The sequence below is a fragment of the Sardina pilchardus genome, chromosome 19, assembly GCF_963854185.1.
Source record: "Sardina pilchardus chromosome 19, fSarPil1.1, whole genome shotgun sequence".
NCBI classification, from domain to species: domain Eukaryota; kingdom Metazoa; phylum Chordata; class Actinopteri; order Clupeiformes; family Clupeidae; genus Sardina; species Sardina pilchardus.
The window spans coordinates 10,393,588-10,409,721 of record NC_085012.1 but is presented as its reverse complement, the minus strand read 5'-3'; the positions used below and the strand labels follow the sequence as shown (position 1 = coordinate 10,409,721).

The following is a 16,134-nucleotide window of genomic DNA, read 5'->3' as shown; positions in this document are numbered from 1 at the left end:
CATCAGTTGGCTGTGAGGAGGCTTATTGACGCACTATGGTTTCAAGATGAGTCTGCTGCTGTGTGGTGTTGCCCTTGGGTTGTCGACGCAAACAAATCAATCCACAGGCAGGCAGTGGCTGAGTTTATCTGTGTGTGTTGACTTCACCTCAGTGTCATTTCAGGTGTGAGGTGTATGAAGTCTTCAACATTAATCACACAATGAGATGAATAATGCATAGTAGCTTTCCATCAGTTCCTGATGGTAGAAAACATGTTGGGAGACAAAAGAAGACATACAAAGTAGCCTAATGATAGGATCACCATGCAGGGCCTTGCTTTTGATCAAATATTTATAAAAAAATACCCCATACATCACCATATCTGTGTAGGCAGGCAGGACATGAAAGTAAAGTATTTTTCAGCCAGTATGGGTTGACCACAGTTGTATTTCTGTTAGCACTGCTTTATCTCACTCTCATCATCTCAAATGCCACCATGAAGAGCCTTGAAATGAAGTGACCCTTTAAGTAGTTCATACACACAGGCTTTTTGTACACCAGTCCCGTGATGAATGATCATTGTCAACATCTCATGATTAATGTCGATATTAGATTTCAATGCATTGTTGATGCACATCACAATATGAACATTACACATTCCCATCACATTCCCATCACATATTCCCATCACTGTAGATAGTGCATTGTGTGACAGTACTTTATTTTTGCTTTTAGACAGTTTTTTCTTCAGTTCATGTTCTGCATTGTTGTTAAATTCTCAAGTCAACTCATATCTACTTCAAGAAGGCAGAAGGAAAATAGTTTAGAGATTCTGCCAGAAACTATAGGGTCAGAGTGCCTTTCTTTGTCTCTCTCTCACTCCCCCAGATCTTCTCTCGTTCCCTGACTCCGTCATTCCCCCTCTCCCCTCCACTGGCTGAGCCTCCGCAGTGTGGCCTCATTCAGATAATGGCATGTCGTCCTCCATCGCCATGGCAACAGCTAAAAGCATCAGCTCACGACAACCAATTTAGGCCTGACTGAGAATATGCAACAGGCTTGCTATGTCTGTGAAAACGTTTGTTCATGACTGTGTGTTTTTTCTGCTAGTGTTTGTGTGTGTGTGTGTGTGTGTGTGTGTGTGTGTGTGTGTTCTAATGGACTGCGTCACACTTTGACTTCTGGACAGTGTGGCTTCACATATTCCTTCCTATGTATCTCTCTATAAGGGAAAAAAATAAATGTTTTTGAAAAGAAAATAGCTCCCATCTTCCCCCAGAAGGTAATTGAACCGCTAGTTGGGGAAATGTTCTCTCCCGTCAACTTCCATTTTGTCATTTAAAGTTGTCCTGTGGAATAGAAGAGAAAAAAAAAATCCACACAGCCTTTGAGCTGATAAAAAAAATGAGCTTCTCCTCAGAGAGACATCAAAGCACTCCGCGCACCCCCAGCTCCTGCAGTTCACTCCCTGGGCTGTCGTACAGCAGCCATGACCCAGGCGACTCCTCACTCATCTCACTGGCTCTGTAATCAAAATGTCACCCAATGTACTTTTCAATGTACACTTTCCCCCACAAAATGCTCTCGGTTCGCCTCCAGGCCCGCGCTCAGCTGTATGATATATGGGCCACTTATGTCAAGAGCTTTTGCCATCAAACATGGCCTCTGTTAGCAGAGCAGAGCTGGTCCAAAAGATCACGTCTGACTGTGTGTTTATCGACATTAAATATTGATTAGGGGGATTATAATGGCTTCAAATGAGTACTGAAAGTATCCTACCATAGCCCCCTTTCTCTCCTCTTCAAGAGCTAATCTTCTTCTATCCTTTTCTGCTCTTTGCGCACTTTTCATTCCAACAGCTGGGCTACATTGGGTGAGTAATAGAAAGAAGTGCTCCGGTCGCTGAGTGTAGGCTATAAATAGTTTTAAAGGACTGGTCTAATTTGGGTGGCCACTAGACATTTTGGGTGGGCAGCATAGCAAAGCCGTCAAATTGGATCAAATTGACATAAACACAAAACACAACACAAACACAAAAATACTTCCTATAGCTTGAGTTGCTGTGCAGCCAAAAGCCAGAGATGGGCAATATTTCTGATACACGTATTTTAAATACAAAAAAGTGTTTTGTCATTTGTATTTCATTTCGTTGAAGAAAATGGCTTCGCATTTTGTATCAAAACACTTTATGCAGTAGGTGTCTTTTTGGTAAAGCCAATAGCCTGCTTTTAGTGATGTTAGCAATCCATGTAGCCTATAGATAGATAGATAGATAGATAGGCTACTTTTATTGATCCCCAAGGGGAAATTCAAGACTGACTGGTGCTGACTTGGTAATATGCCCAGACTTGTTGTGATCATACTATTGAGGTTCAGGGAGATGATCCCGTGCAAGATACACTCCCTCTCATATCAACCTCAAGGTTCTTGAGAACTTTAGTCATCCAATCAGACCACATGGAACCGGTTATGTGGTTGGGTTGCCCTGCAACATTGCTCAATCTGAGCATGCATTGACAATGTCAGAGACTTGTCTCCACTTTGTTCTGCTTGACGAGTTCGGTTGTGACTCCTTGAGTGCAGCTCTGATACAGTATTTAGGCGATGAGATGTAACAGTCAGGTCAGCATACAGTAGTTGATCTGTTGACTGTTTGCAATTTATGGCGAAGGCAGAGAAAAGCTGTTGCTCTCAAACTCTTGCCCACTTAATCAACAGAGTGTACTGATGAAGGATTAGATTAAATAGACAGATATGGAATGTTTGCAAATTGACATCATGCTCCATTCAAAGTATTTTTAGTACTTTCAAAATACAAACATTTATTTTGAAACGTGGTGTAGCTAATGTATTTTGAAGTTTATTTTGACTTTAAAAAAATAAGGATATTAGATATTATATTTTAAAATACATTTTAATGTATTGTTGTCCTTCCCTGCCAACAGAAAGAGTTTTAAAATCTCCCCACCCACCTTGTAGTACTGTAGCTACCTGGCTACTCTAGTTGTTGACTGCAGCAACTCAAGCTAGATAATAGATAATTGTTTTTCGAGGTTTTTTTCTTGTACCAACAGTATTCAGTGACTTCAAGAAACTGAGATCTATGTGAATAATGGCCAGAGGCTGCACACTGCACAACTGAGAAATATAAAAAAAAATGATTGACTTGTTTTAGTGGGCAAGACACAATGCTCGGGAGGGCTTAGCCCACCCTGGCCCAGGGCTGCCTAGAGCCGGCCCTGCACAAAACACTCTCACATCTGGTGTAGCCAGTCCCATTGATTACAGTGGAAGCTAACTGTGGCAGCACACGTTACGGAGACCGAACGCTTCAGTTATGTGTCTGGCGTAGGCTGACTGTAACCCCCCTCCCTCCCTTCCCGCACTCCTCTCTTTTCTCTCCTTTTCCAACCACATCTGTCTGAGGCCACTCGGATTGCAGCCAAGGCATCCCCCCTCCCTTACAGCTCCGCTGGGCCTTGTTTGGCCGGAGCCGTTCCGAACCCACCTGCGAGCCTTTCCCCGGTAGCCTCAAACAATGAACCCCCTCTGACCCACCTGTCCTTCATCAGGATGCAGAGAAGTGCAGATTAATGATCGGCTGATGAGGTGCCACACATGTGTGTGAACGGGTGTGCGACAGACACACAGAAGGTGACAGAAAGAGAGGGAGTGTATCTGACTGCATATGTGTGTGTGTGTGTGTGTGTGTGTGTGTGTGTGTGTGTGTGTGTGTGTGTGTGTGTGTGTGTGTGTGTGTGTGTGTGTATGTGTGTGTGTGTGTGTCTGTGTGTGTGTGTGTGTGTGTGTGTGTGAGGGTGGGTGGGTGTGTGCATGTAAAAGAGATACAGGAAAGTAGAGTGGGATAGAAGGACAGAGAAGGAGGAGGGAGAGAGAGATGGAGGGCTCTGGATCACCAGATGCACACACCAATGTGTGTGCATTTTCCAGCCACAGGAGGAGCTGAGCACGGGCCATCCACCCCCACAGCACAGACACATTAAGGTTGTGTCAGACACAAAGCCACCTCTTGTGGCAAGGTGATATTATTGAGAAAAGAATGATCACCTTTGTGCCGACTCCTCTCGGGGGAGGCGGGCGAGCTGTGAGAGCAGTCATTTCTTTGAATTTCCTCTCTGTGTGTCTCCTCCGCTCGCTCGAGGCTCCAATTTCTCCCCCCACCCCACCCCAACAACTCCTGGCCGCCACCACAGTTCGGGGCAAAAAAAAAAAAACGGCGGGACTGAAAACGTTTCAAGTGCCGTGAAAAAAAAAAGCGGAAACAAGGAGCCGCTTAGGACTGACACAACACAGAGGAGAAGCGTCGTGTTAAAAAAAAAGGACTACTACCTACTAGCATACTGACATTGTAGGACAGTGCGTGTTAACCTCTCAGAGCAATGATAGCTTTCTTTGTGTGCATCTCTCTCCTCTTCCTCCCTCTAGGGTAACTGCACAGCCAGCCTACAGTACCTGAGGTTGAGGGAGTAGCAGTAGTAGTAGTGTGTCTGTGTGTGTGAGTGTGTGTGCAGTATGTATTTGTGTGTGTGTGTGTGTGTGTGTGTGTGTGTGTGTGTGAGTTGGTTTGGGGGGGGGGGGGGGGTCTTTGCTGTCTGCACATATAGTGTGCATGAAATGACATCAACACGGTTGAATATGCATAAAGACTGCCTGACAGGGGTTCGGCGCGATCGTGCTAAGAACAACTGGAAAAGCATGAGGTCAGAGGCATTCCAACATCACCCAGTCAGAGGGGGAAATTCTGGAAGGATTGCTGACACCAACGTCTGCATTGTCCTTTTATTGGCCAAGAGTTCCGAGGAATGACTATTGTATCCCCCCCCCCCCCCCGCCCCCCCCCTTGTCACCACTAAATTTCTATCTGGACCTGATTAACACTTGGAGAAAGTAAGTGTGTGGTAAAATCTTCTCTGTCATCTCATATACTTGCAGCTAGTGGGTGTTCCCTGAACACACACACACACACACACATGCATGCACACACACACACACACACACACACACACACACACACGCATGTACGCATGCACACACGCACACACGCACACACGCGCACACACGCACACATGCACACACACGCACACACGCACACACACACACACACACACACACACACACACACACACAATCAGGCTTATTGAGCTTGTTATTGTATGAGGGTTCTCCACCCAAGAGCACAGGGAAACACTTATTGCCTCTCTCTCTCCAACTCAAAGACACTCTTCATTTTAAAAAAGAAACCTTAAGACTGGTGCAGCAAATATGAAACAACCCATTTTAGACTGGTGCCAAAATCCAGAATTGTGACACCCTTAGGCATTTTTGAGACAAAGTTGGCAACCAGTCTTATTTTGTCAATTTCTGTGTGCTGAATTCAAATCTGGAATATGCCAAGCTCTATCTGACCTCTGGTGACCTCTAGAGGTCATTGAACTTTGGGGCTGTAAGCGACCCAGCTGAACCCAGTCTCTCAGCTTCATAAGCTTACTGTGTGTGAACCCCTTTGTGTAGAAGCATAATCTTGGTCTCAAATTAAAGGTAACACTCTGAGGTTTCTTGTAGACTTTTTGGCTTGTATGTCAGGTGTTCTGATATAGAGTAACTACACAAAATATGGACTAATTACACAAAAGCATTTACTTTGTTGGTTCAATGGTTGTATATAAGCTTGACTATACATCTGGACAACTAATATTGGATAAAACAACATGAAGATTCAATTTCTATAGATTCTTGTGAATATTTCAGTACCCAATATGTTGCATCTACTTGTCATAGTGCAGTTACACTGCAGCCAGATGTCATGGCACCAAAAGCGGAGGAGGGCATTTTTGATTAAATTTAATTGAAACATAGAGTCCAATCTTTCAAGTTCTAGTTCTAGTTCAAGTTCAAGTTTATTGTCATGTACTCATAAAAATAATTTAGAAGTAATGAGATTCATTGTGCTCAAGTGTCCAGAAATAAATTAGAAATAAATAAATAGATACTAAACAAAGAGGGGTTGGGGAGCACCAAGGGACACCCAGGAGCAACAGGGGCAAGGAAAAACTCCCTTGTTCAGGAAGAAACCTTGGGCAGATCCACGGCTCAAGGGGCCAACCCAACTGCCTGGGGTTGTGCTAGTAGAGGGAGCATGTAAGTGTGTGTGTGTGTGTGTGTGTGAGAGAGTGTGTGAGGGCAAGGGAATCCTAAGGGCAGGCATGTGTGATGTCTTGGGTGGAGTGGTAGTGGGTAAAAGGGGGGGGGGTAATAGTGGTGTACTGTATATGTAGGGGTTGGAGGGTTAAGGGGCAGCATATATGTGTAGGGGAAGTGTGCATTTGTGGGGGGGGGGGGGCAATGTATTGTATGTATGTGGCATAAGATGCTGGTAAGGGGCAGTGTGTGTGTGTGCTGGGGGGGGTGGGGGCGCAGTGTGCTGTGTGTGTGGGGCAGTGGCATACTGATGGTTCAGAGGGGGGAGCAGTGTGTTGTATGTATGTGGCTAATAAGAAGCTGGTAAGGGGACATCAGGAACATCAAGGGTTGTGTTCTTTGATGGCCTAAGCAGCTCCATCCCCATGCCACTTGCAGGACCTCTCTGCCAGGCTGCAACTTGTGTAGCATGGAAACTGCCTTTGCCATCAAAGCTGGAATCATTGATGTCAATGACCACGTTTACATGATGTTTTTAATTCCGAATTAGTTTATTCAGAATTAAATAGATCGGAATTAAAATATTCTCCTTCGAGTTTACATGGAAATAATAATTCCGAATTGGCGTTTACATGGAACATACGTTAATTACGCTTTATTGTATTCTGCTGAACGTCTGGGGGTCGGGAAGGGTTCCGATTGGACAGGCGGCGCATGAACGTAGCCTAATAAGGTCTACCGGAAGAAAACAAACTTTAGTTGGCTAGCAACTTTTTTGTCATCTCGGGTTAACGTTACAGCATGGACAATAACATAATGAAAACGGGTTTCACAGTAACTCTGATAATAGGCCTACTATTTAGCCAGCAGCTCGAGAATATTGTCAAGCTTCACGTTTGCTAGCTGAGGAGGAGAAGACTGTCGGAGAAGGGGGGAAGAAGACGGAGCCGAATTAACAATGAAACGAGCATGCGCTTCTTCTTCCTCCTTGTACGAGCATGCGCCAAACAAACGGAATAAACTTTTAATCGGAATAAAGGTTTACATGATCAAGGAGGGGAGTTAATTCCGCTTTAACATCGGAATAAACCAACCACTTAAATCGGAATTAAGTTTAATTCGGAATAATCATTTTCAAGCTGAATAAGCGTTTACATGGTCTCTTTTAAAGCGGAATTAACTTTTGTTCCGATTTAACTTGGTTTTATTCGGAATTAAAGCTCTCATGTAAACGCAGCAAATGTTGTCACAAGTGAAGTGTGTGAAATGGCCACTGACAAAGTTTGGTGGTACAACGGCTCCTGTTTCAGTGTCCATTGACTGCAGTGAGCTTTCAGCCAGGGCAGTATCAACTTGAAGAATGTTTTTATAACTAATGATATGCCCAGCATTATGAAACAAGTTCACAAGCTCTTTCGATCGTGTTGCTTGGTGCAATGCACTGCCAAGGCCTCAGGTGTTTTGGAGTCCAGCATTTGCCACCTGACATGTTGTATGTAGACAATATCCTGAGCAACACTGAGGATTCTGGTTTGAATTTTTGCTTCCTTCTCTTCCCTACTTGCATCCTCCTCCTCACTGTCAGCCTCTAGCAGACTCTGACCACCGAACAATAACTTGAGGAACATGTACAGGGTCTCTGGCACAGAAGAAATCATACTATCCTCATTAACAACAAAGCCTTCATATGTAGGATGTGACAGAACTTCTGACCTCAGCTTAAGTGCAACATGAACCATTTCAAGGAAGTCTTCACCAGCATTATATCTAGGAATATGATGTCCTGGTGCTTCATCTCCTGACACCAACTGTGAAAGAGGCACATTTGCATAGTCCTTTGGCACAAGTACCACCTGCTGTGCCTCCCTCATAGAAACACACACATAGAAATCTGAAACAAGTGACTCAAGTTTATCTTTAAAGGTCGTCCTCCTGCTGTAATATGACTGGGGTATTTCTTCTTGTGCTGTTTCTGCCAACTCACAATAATAATCCCATACCTCTGAGAGTTGTAAAACCTTTATGTGCAATTGTTGTGATATTTGCCCTCAGCAGCCATAAGATCAGGCACACCTGAAAGGCGCACAAGCATGACGGGATCATACTTTGATGCTGTCAGAATGGAATCACTCTTGTTGAATGTTGTAATCGATATCAACTTTTCCTTGATGCTTGTGTCCTGACAGAACATGCAAGCATCCCAATTCATGCTGCTAACTGAACTTCTGAGTAAAACCCTTGGACCAGAACTAGAAGCTCCCTTGCTTGGGGTAGCTGATGCAGAGGCTAGTGGCTTTTCAACCCGTGAAATGTGCTCTGTGCTAGTAAATGTAGAATAGCATGACTTGTTATGGTAGACAAGGTCTTGTCTGTTCAGCTAACAGGATCAATACGGTCAATCAGAGCTCTGTTTTCATGATCTCTCAGTTTCCTCCGCTTTTCAATAGTGTCTTGTAATTTCAACTTTCCCCTTTCACCCAGTGTATATGTTTTTTCCTTTTTATCAACTTGGCAAAGAAAACAAAGCTCCAAGCATACAGGCAGATCTCTTTTGAGATTACAAATTGGATCCATTTTCAAAGCTGCAGATTGTAAATGTGATCTAATCAATCTGATACTACTGATACTACTTCTTGTAGTCTCTAGAGGAACATGACAATCACAAGCCAATGTATGACAACACTATTTCACATGAGTAACTCTGTTAAGGCACAAGAGCAATCTTCTCTGTATCCTCGAGAATGCATGTGGTCTCTCTGCTGCAGAGTCTATTATAGCACTGGCCCCGCCTTCTAGATCAACTTAAAATTAGGTGAAACTAAGCCACATTACAGGGTTCTACGTGCACAGTCTTACTATTTTTTAACAACAATTTTTATGGCTAATTGCTGGCATCTCATGAGAACATTCATACGACTCAATTACATGAATCAGAAAGTATAGTGACCTCTTGGTGGAAATCAACATAAAACAGGCATTCTGGATTGTTTAAGGCTTGTGAAACCTTCTCGATGTAAGGAATAGCTTTATACATTTGAGTTAGCATAAAGTTATTTTTGTTGATGTATTTGGCAAGCTTAGGCATTTTAAAACAGCATGTTGAGTGCTACTACCACTTAACGGTGCAAATACGAACTGTTAGCATGGAGTGCCAGGAATTAGCCTGACCTTAGCGTAATGGAGATTTCAGCCCAAAAAACGACAAACGACAAAGACAAAATTGTAGCTTTATTCCTTCCAGATGCCACCAGAGGTCTTATAGATGTTTGCAGTTGAAAAAAATTGAATATTCACCCCAAATTCACAAAATGGCAAAGGCAAAACATGCGATTTTTGGTTGTTAAGTTAAATGACCTCTAGGGGTCATCAGAGGTTAAATTGAGTTTTTAAAATGAAGGATTTGAATTCAGCACCCCAACATTACCAAAAACAAGGCCATCTGTTAACTTAATTCATAATTTTAGTGCATTTGAGTGGTTCTGAAGCTTAGAAAGCTAAGTTTAGGTGGGAGGTGCGTCCATATTTTGTGTAGTTACTCTATATCAGAACACCTGACATACAATCCAAAAAGTCTACAAGAAACCTCAGAGTGTTACCTTTAATTTGAGACCAAGATTATGCTTCTACACAAAGGGGTTCATGCACAGTAAGCTTATGAAGCTGAGAGACTGGGTTCAGCTGGGTCGCTTACAGCCCCAAAGTTCAATGACCTCTAGAGGTCACCAGAGGTCAGATAGAGCTTGGCATATTGCAGATTTGAATTCAGCACACCCAAATTGACAAAATAAGACTGGTTGCCAACTTTGTCTCAAAAATGCCTCGGGCTTCTTAAATAAGCACATTTTTCAATTTTGGCACCAGTCTATTTCATTCGTCTCCTGTTTTTTTTTTTTTTTTTTTTTTCTAATTTAATGAGTAGTATGGAATTAACCAGTTTCCAGAAACACCTAAATGGACCCTTTGATTCGACTGTGCCAAAAGGTGAGGGCACAAGACTTTCTTTTAAATAAAGTTCTGTGCCATTCGCCTCCAAAGGGGTTTAGAGATATATTGCATTCCCCTGATAAGTATTTATTCACACGCTCTCATACTCTACATCAAACACTTGTTTCCCCCAACAGAAGCCTGGTTGCACAGGGAATATCTCAATATTGGGGTACATTTCTAACACTAGCTAAATTTGAACTCTAGTCTGTTTGGTTCCTGAGGAGAAATCAAGCATGGATCGGATGTACATTCACAGCTGAAGGATTCTCCAAGTTGTTTCCATCAGTTAGACACTGTGTACATGAAGAAACATGCACCCACTACCCTAACTCTAGTCCTATTAACGTGTAATTCTTCAATACACGGGCCCTAAATTAAATGGTGTGCAAAATCAAAATGCATAGTCTATCAACAAGCAAAGTTCTCATGCATGAACTGCAGCTATCCTGTGGCATGTGGGCGAATTGTGCCGACATCAATGAGCTCATCAATGTTTGCAGTTAGGGTTGTTACACTAGGAAATTGATTTATCCTAATTCATTCAGCTTAGCACATTGCCCATCATTCAAATTAGGGCCCCTTGTGTCTGACTGACATACCCTCAGGACAAACATGGGGTCTCGTTTTATAGAGACATCTTAAGCCATGCAGTGCACCTTATTGTTGCTCTAGTGTGTATAGTGTGTCCATATACTGTCGGCCAATTCAGCTTCCCGCTGCTATTAGTATGCTTTTGCTCCTCAGCAGTTCTGAAGGAGGAGGAGGACTTCAGTGAACTCCAGCATGTCTCAAAGAGTGAAGTCTGCATTGAAGCGTTCCAGCACAACAACAGTGTTCTGGTAACCTCTGTAGGTTTTTTTCTGTTTGTTTAAAAAAGAAAACACAGATCAAAGTGAGTGGCAAAAATAAAGAGCAGGTCTGGAGACGGCGACAGCTGTTTGTCTTAAAATAACTGAGACTTGACACCTCAAATGGCTGTGATGACAGAGGATGACAACAAAGGGATTGGCCACTACACACGCACACATACACACAGAGGACATGACCTACGCTGAACACGGACTGAATGTTTGAACTTCTCACAGACGAAAACAGTTTCATCTTGAAACTGATACATTCCACATGAAGAAGTTGACCCTTTGACCTCTTGTTCCCTAATTTGTCAAGGACTGCCCCCTACCCCTCTGCTCCCAAAGCTATCATCGTCATGGTAACTGGGTCATAGCCCTGGTGTGTTGTCACAGGGCTGTTGGGTACATAGAAAAGGTCGCCCCTTCCCATTAGCTAAACATCCATGTATGTTTTCATTTTCTTAGGGGGAAAAACATGAAGTTAGACCTCTCTTTTTTTAGTTATATCACTGCTCTTCAACGTTTTTGTGTGCATGCATGAATATGGAGCGGAGACGACATGTTTGTCATTACAGCTTTTGCCTGTCAGTCCCCAAGGCCATGCTTACGCTCTCAACATATATGTCGTAAAGCATTTTATGACACACTGCCGCTTTTCCTTTTAGCTCTGATTGGATTTATCAGGCCTGTTGCCTTGCCTTCAGGGTCAGCTCGAAGTTGCACTGAAATCCTCCCTCAATGTTACACAGAAACGCACTCGACTGGAAAGACCATCCACATCTCATTCAGTCATACAGCAGAAGTGAAAACAGGGCTAACTGATCAGGAGTCAGCGTGACGGCCCAGGAACTTTGCGACGTGTATTGATAAACATGCACAGTGCATTGCTTTGGTAATGAATGCAGACCATTCTGTGGTTGATTAGTGTAGCTTGGCTATAAATCCTTCATTCTTACTCATGGTTGGCAAAGACTGACATATCCAGCTTTGTAATCTTGCACAGCCCTCGAACCACTAGAAGAGGCCCATTGTTGTGTACCGCAATCCCGTGACTGGAGAATGACAGTTCCTTGTGTTCTGGAACAATCCATCTCATTTTTAGCATTTGTAACTATAGGCAGTGCAAAGACGCTCCAGTAATACTACGCACGTACAAAAAGGAACAGAAAAGGTCTGAGACTACCAAGTTCAAATGTATAGCTGCTATTTTCTCTCTCCTGTTCAGCTACGCGATTTCAGCTACAGAGGATTTGCTCTAAGACAGCAAACAGGCACAGCAAGCATCGTTGCAGCCCCTTGACATGACCTACTCCAAAACGGTTGGCTCTAATCCGAATTAGTAGACGGGTGGGAAAAATCCATGGCATGCAATACACTTTGATACCTTCTGACAACAGTGACACATATTTAATACAATTATTCCAAGACAGGCTTGATGGAGTTCAGTGAAGGCACCTGGGTTCACACGCATTAGAACTGCCACCAGCTTAGAAGGGCTCCTTTGATGTGGCTTAACTGGTTTTCATGCCATGACATTCATTCAAGACTCTGCATCCTAAACAACATGATGCATATGGATGAACTGACAAATCTACTGTGTAAATATTCAATTCAGTCCGAGGACAAGAACAAAATATAACAGACCACTTTTAATGATTGTCTCCCAGTACTGACAAATAAACACAGACAGCTATACCACTGAGCCTTTTTTTTTGTCATTTACTGTTTTAAATTGTTTATATTTTGTCATTTACCTGTGAGTTTGCATGGTTGCTCTTTTTTGTATCCACAGTTGTCACATTTACAGGGAATATGGATCTGAGGGGAATGCAGACATTTTTTTCAGAAATTTGAAACATTCATAACACTTTGAGGACATCCACTGAAGTAAGATGTGTAATCGCTGTCAGGTTACTGGTTCATAACAGTTTAATTCAGCAGTCTGTCTGTAGGCCTCTCTTAGTCACACACATCCAATTGTCCATTTAAAAAAAAGATTTTTTCCCATTGAACATAACAATTCTAAAAATAGGAACATACATTCCAGTTAATGAGTCACGATCCTCATTTCAAACACCTTAAATAAAACGTGGATTCCGCATAATGTCGTCGTCACTCAATGCAAATTCACCGTTGGAAACCCAGTCTTTGGTGTGGTCTTATTGTTGTAAGTCCATTACAGTTTTGAGGCAGTTAGCAAAGATTTACTGAGGTCCTTGGCCTCCCCGGCCGTCCGTACCCGCTCGTAGCCCAGGACGGCCATGGAGTGGTGGCAGTAGTCTTCCACTTGTTTGATCTGCTGAATGCTCAGCACTGTTCTCCAGGCGCTCGCCGCCTGCGTGGCGTTCCTGGAGGACACGATGAAGGGCTTGGACGAGGAGCTCGTCCCGCTGGTCATGTTGAGTGCGAAGGACTCGATGTCGTGGTTGGCACTGAGATTGGCAAAGCGGTAAACATTCCGGATGGTTTTGACGGGGTTCTCCACCAGGTCCTCGTAGCGCACGGCCATGTACTTCCCCTTGAGCCAGCTAGGGGGCGTCAGGGCGGACCGCAGCGTCCTGGAGGTGCGGTCGCAGATCACCTCCATGGCGCCGATGGAGTGGTAGTCGGAGCCGTCCTTTTTGTTGGCCTTGTGTCCCGGGTCCACGAAGGGAACGCGCCGCAGCTTGGGGTCCCTGCTCCGAACCACCTGCAAGTTCTCCCGGATGAGCCCGTGCCGGGACTTGATCCGGGAGTTGGCCACCGCCCGCGGGTCCCGGACCAGGTGGATCACCTTCAGGTCCAGCGACGGGTCCTCCATGAGCGGCGCCAGCACGTTGACGTCCAGGATGCGCACGCCCTTGATGACCACCGTGCTGTACTTGAGGCACTCCTCCTCCAGCAGACGCAGGCTCTGCGGCGGGCACTTCTTGCACACCTTGTCGTCCACCATGCCCACCGCCTCCTTGCGGTAGGCCGAGCAGAGCGGGTACGAGCACATCACCTTGTTGAGCGTGGCGCCGAACAGGCCCAGCGAGGTGAAGTTCTTCCCGCCGGGGCTGTTGTACAGCTGGAAGACCGACAGGTCGCAGCGGTACAACGAGCTGAGCATGTCGCGTGCTGCCCCCTGCAGCGAGACGGCGTCCCCCGGGTACAGCTTCTGCCATATGTGCCACATGGGCTCGTAGAGGAAGAACACCTCCGGATTCTGGTTGAACAGCTCGCCGAAGAAGGACGAGCCCGACCTCCACGTGGTCAGCACGTACACCAGCTGCCTCTTTTTGGCCAGCGGAGGTCTGTAGAGGAACCGGATGTCCGACCGGCCCTGGTACGGAGTGCTCCTCATCTGGTGGGTGCACTGCTGGGGCTCCTTAGTCCACTTGTAATTAGCCAAGTTCAACATGGTTAGCACCAGCAGCAGGAAATAGGCTATGAAGAGGACTATCCTCTTTCTGCGCAGCACTTTCATCACGATTCCCGGTTGAGCTATTATTTTGGTGTGGTTGTTATATGTTTTGAGCTTTCTCCCATAGCCACCATCCTTCTCCCAAGGCGCAGTTAACTTAAGTTGCTGATACTGTTTGCCTCTCATCTAGCTGTACCCCAGGAGAGTGGTATGCACCACTCATAAAAGAAACCTCTCACATGGAATAATAATGAACACAATGTTAGGTATTAGGTAATGTCCTTAAGAGAATGGCAACTATCTGAGGTAATAGTGCAATTCGCATACCATTCCAAATTCAAACACAACACGATACAGCTGACAAGCCTTCACTGCACTGCGCAAGGTTCCCACTCACTTAAAAACAGAACTTGTCATAAGGTATGTCCAATATCCCATGAATCCAATTAAGAGGGTTATATCATAACATCAGCTCACAATTGCAGAAACTGACGCCCTCCTCACCGCTGTACATCACGGGCATTTCGGCACAGCCTGAATCTGATGCAGCTCCTCAAAAGATGAAGCTACGTCTCCGGCACTGGCTTTAGACTGTAACAATAATATGCTCTCCGGTAGAAACGAAGCTCTGTTTGACTCCGATTTCAATACGCAAACCATTCTGTGCTTCATATGTTACCGGGCGAGTCGTTAAATCGGCATCCATATATCCTTTGTTGTTCCTGCTGATGCTCCGTATCTCCAACTCATAAACTGGACTGATTCAATCAGGCTACGGACCGAAAAGACCACCCTCTTCTTGCCTCCATTGGTACATGACCGGATTTTAGCTCCAGATCGCGCATCCATACGTCCTTGGGCATGTCAGTCATTTTACGCAATGCATCTGACACGCCCACAGCAATAAGTGATAGCTGATGGTTGGCAAAAGCGGGATTCACTTTTGAAGAGAAATTATGGATGAAAACGTTCGCCTGGCTCCTGGCTGTAGCTTATCAAAATGCGTAGTCTTGCTGGTAAAGATAGGTTGAACGACTCGAATGCTCAAATGAAGTATCTAAATGCCTGATTTTATCCGTAAATGTTCTTCCTGCTTGAACTTTGCATGTAGACTGTGAGTTCTATTGTCTATTGTCTATTCTATTGCGTCTGCAACCGTCTATTCGCGCTCGTGTTCTCGTAGCATGATAACATATTTATAAATTCTGTTCCTTCAACCGTAACACAAGGGGCGCTGGCGCCGTGAAATGCATTTTGCCTATCCAGCATCCCCTGAGGTTCCATAAAAAAGTAGGGCCTACCTCATAATTAGACTTCTTCATCTGGTCCTTTATTATCTGTTTGAACTGTGGGTAGGCAAACTGGATTCACCCAGTAGGCTGCAATATATCTTACTAGTAGATAAAGAAGTCGTCTGTATGGGGATCTGACGTCTAGTTGTCTCTCTACAAATGGATTATAATCTGATTTTAAGTGTGACATCTGTTTTGCCAATAGTGACAGAGCGGTTAAATTGGAGTAACTTGTGTTTGAAGGGTTTTAAAAGTCATGTTGCTGTCTGATTGTATTACTGTCCATGCGCTCTGGTAGCCCACAGATTTGTAGAACAGAATAGCTAGCCAATAAGTCACTACAAACTAAATGGCCCATTGGCAGATTAGGCTACGGCATCTGCTGGAATTGTGCAATTTGGGTCACCATCGTCATATAAAGTTGTCATTTTCAAGACCGACTTAAAAGTCACTGTCCCCACCAAAGCTGCTATAAAAAAG

The 16,134-nt window shown here is 44.4% G+C and overlaps 1 protein-coding gene across 1 annotated transcript; it reads right to left on the bottom strand.

Annotated features, from left to right (window-relative positions):
• Positions 1–12,606: 12,606 nt before the first annotated feature.
• chst2b (carbohydrate (N-acetylglucosamine-6-O) sulfotransferase 2b) lies at positions 12,607–15,121 on the bottom strand. Its single transcript, XM_062521772.1, has one exon. It carries the CDS (start codon positions 14,546–14,548, stop codon positions 13,154–13,156), a length of 1,395 nt encoding a protein of 464 aa, XP_062377756.1. The 5' UTR covers positions 14,549–15,121; the 3' UTR covers positions 12,607–13,153.
• Positions 15,122–16,134: the final 1,013 nt, after the last annotated feature.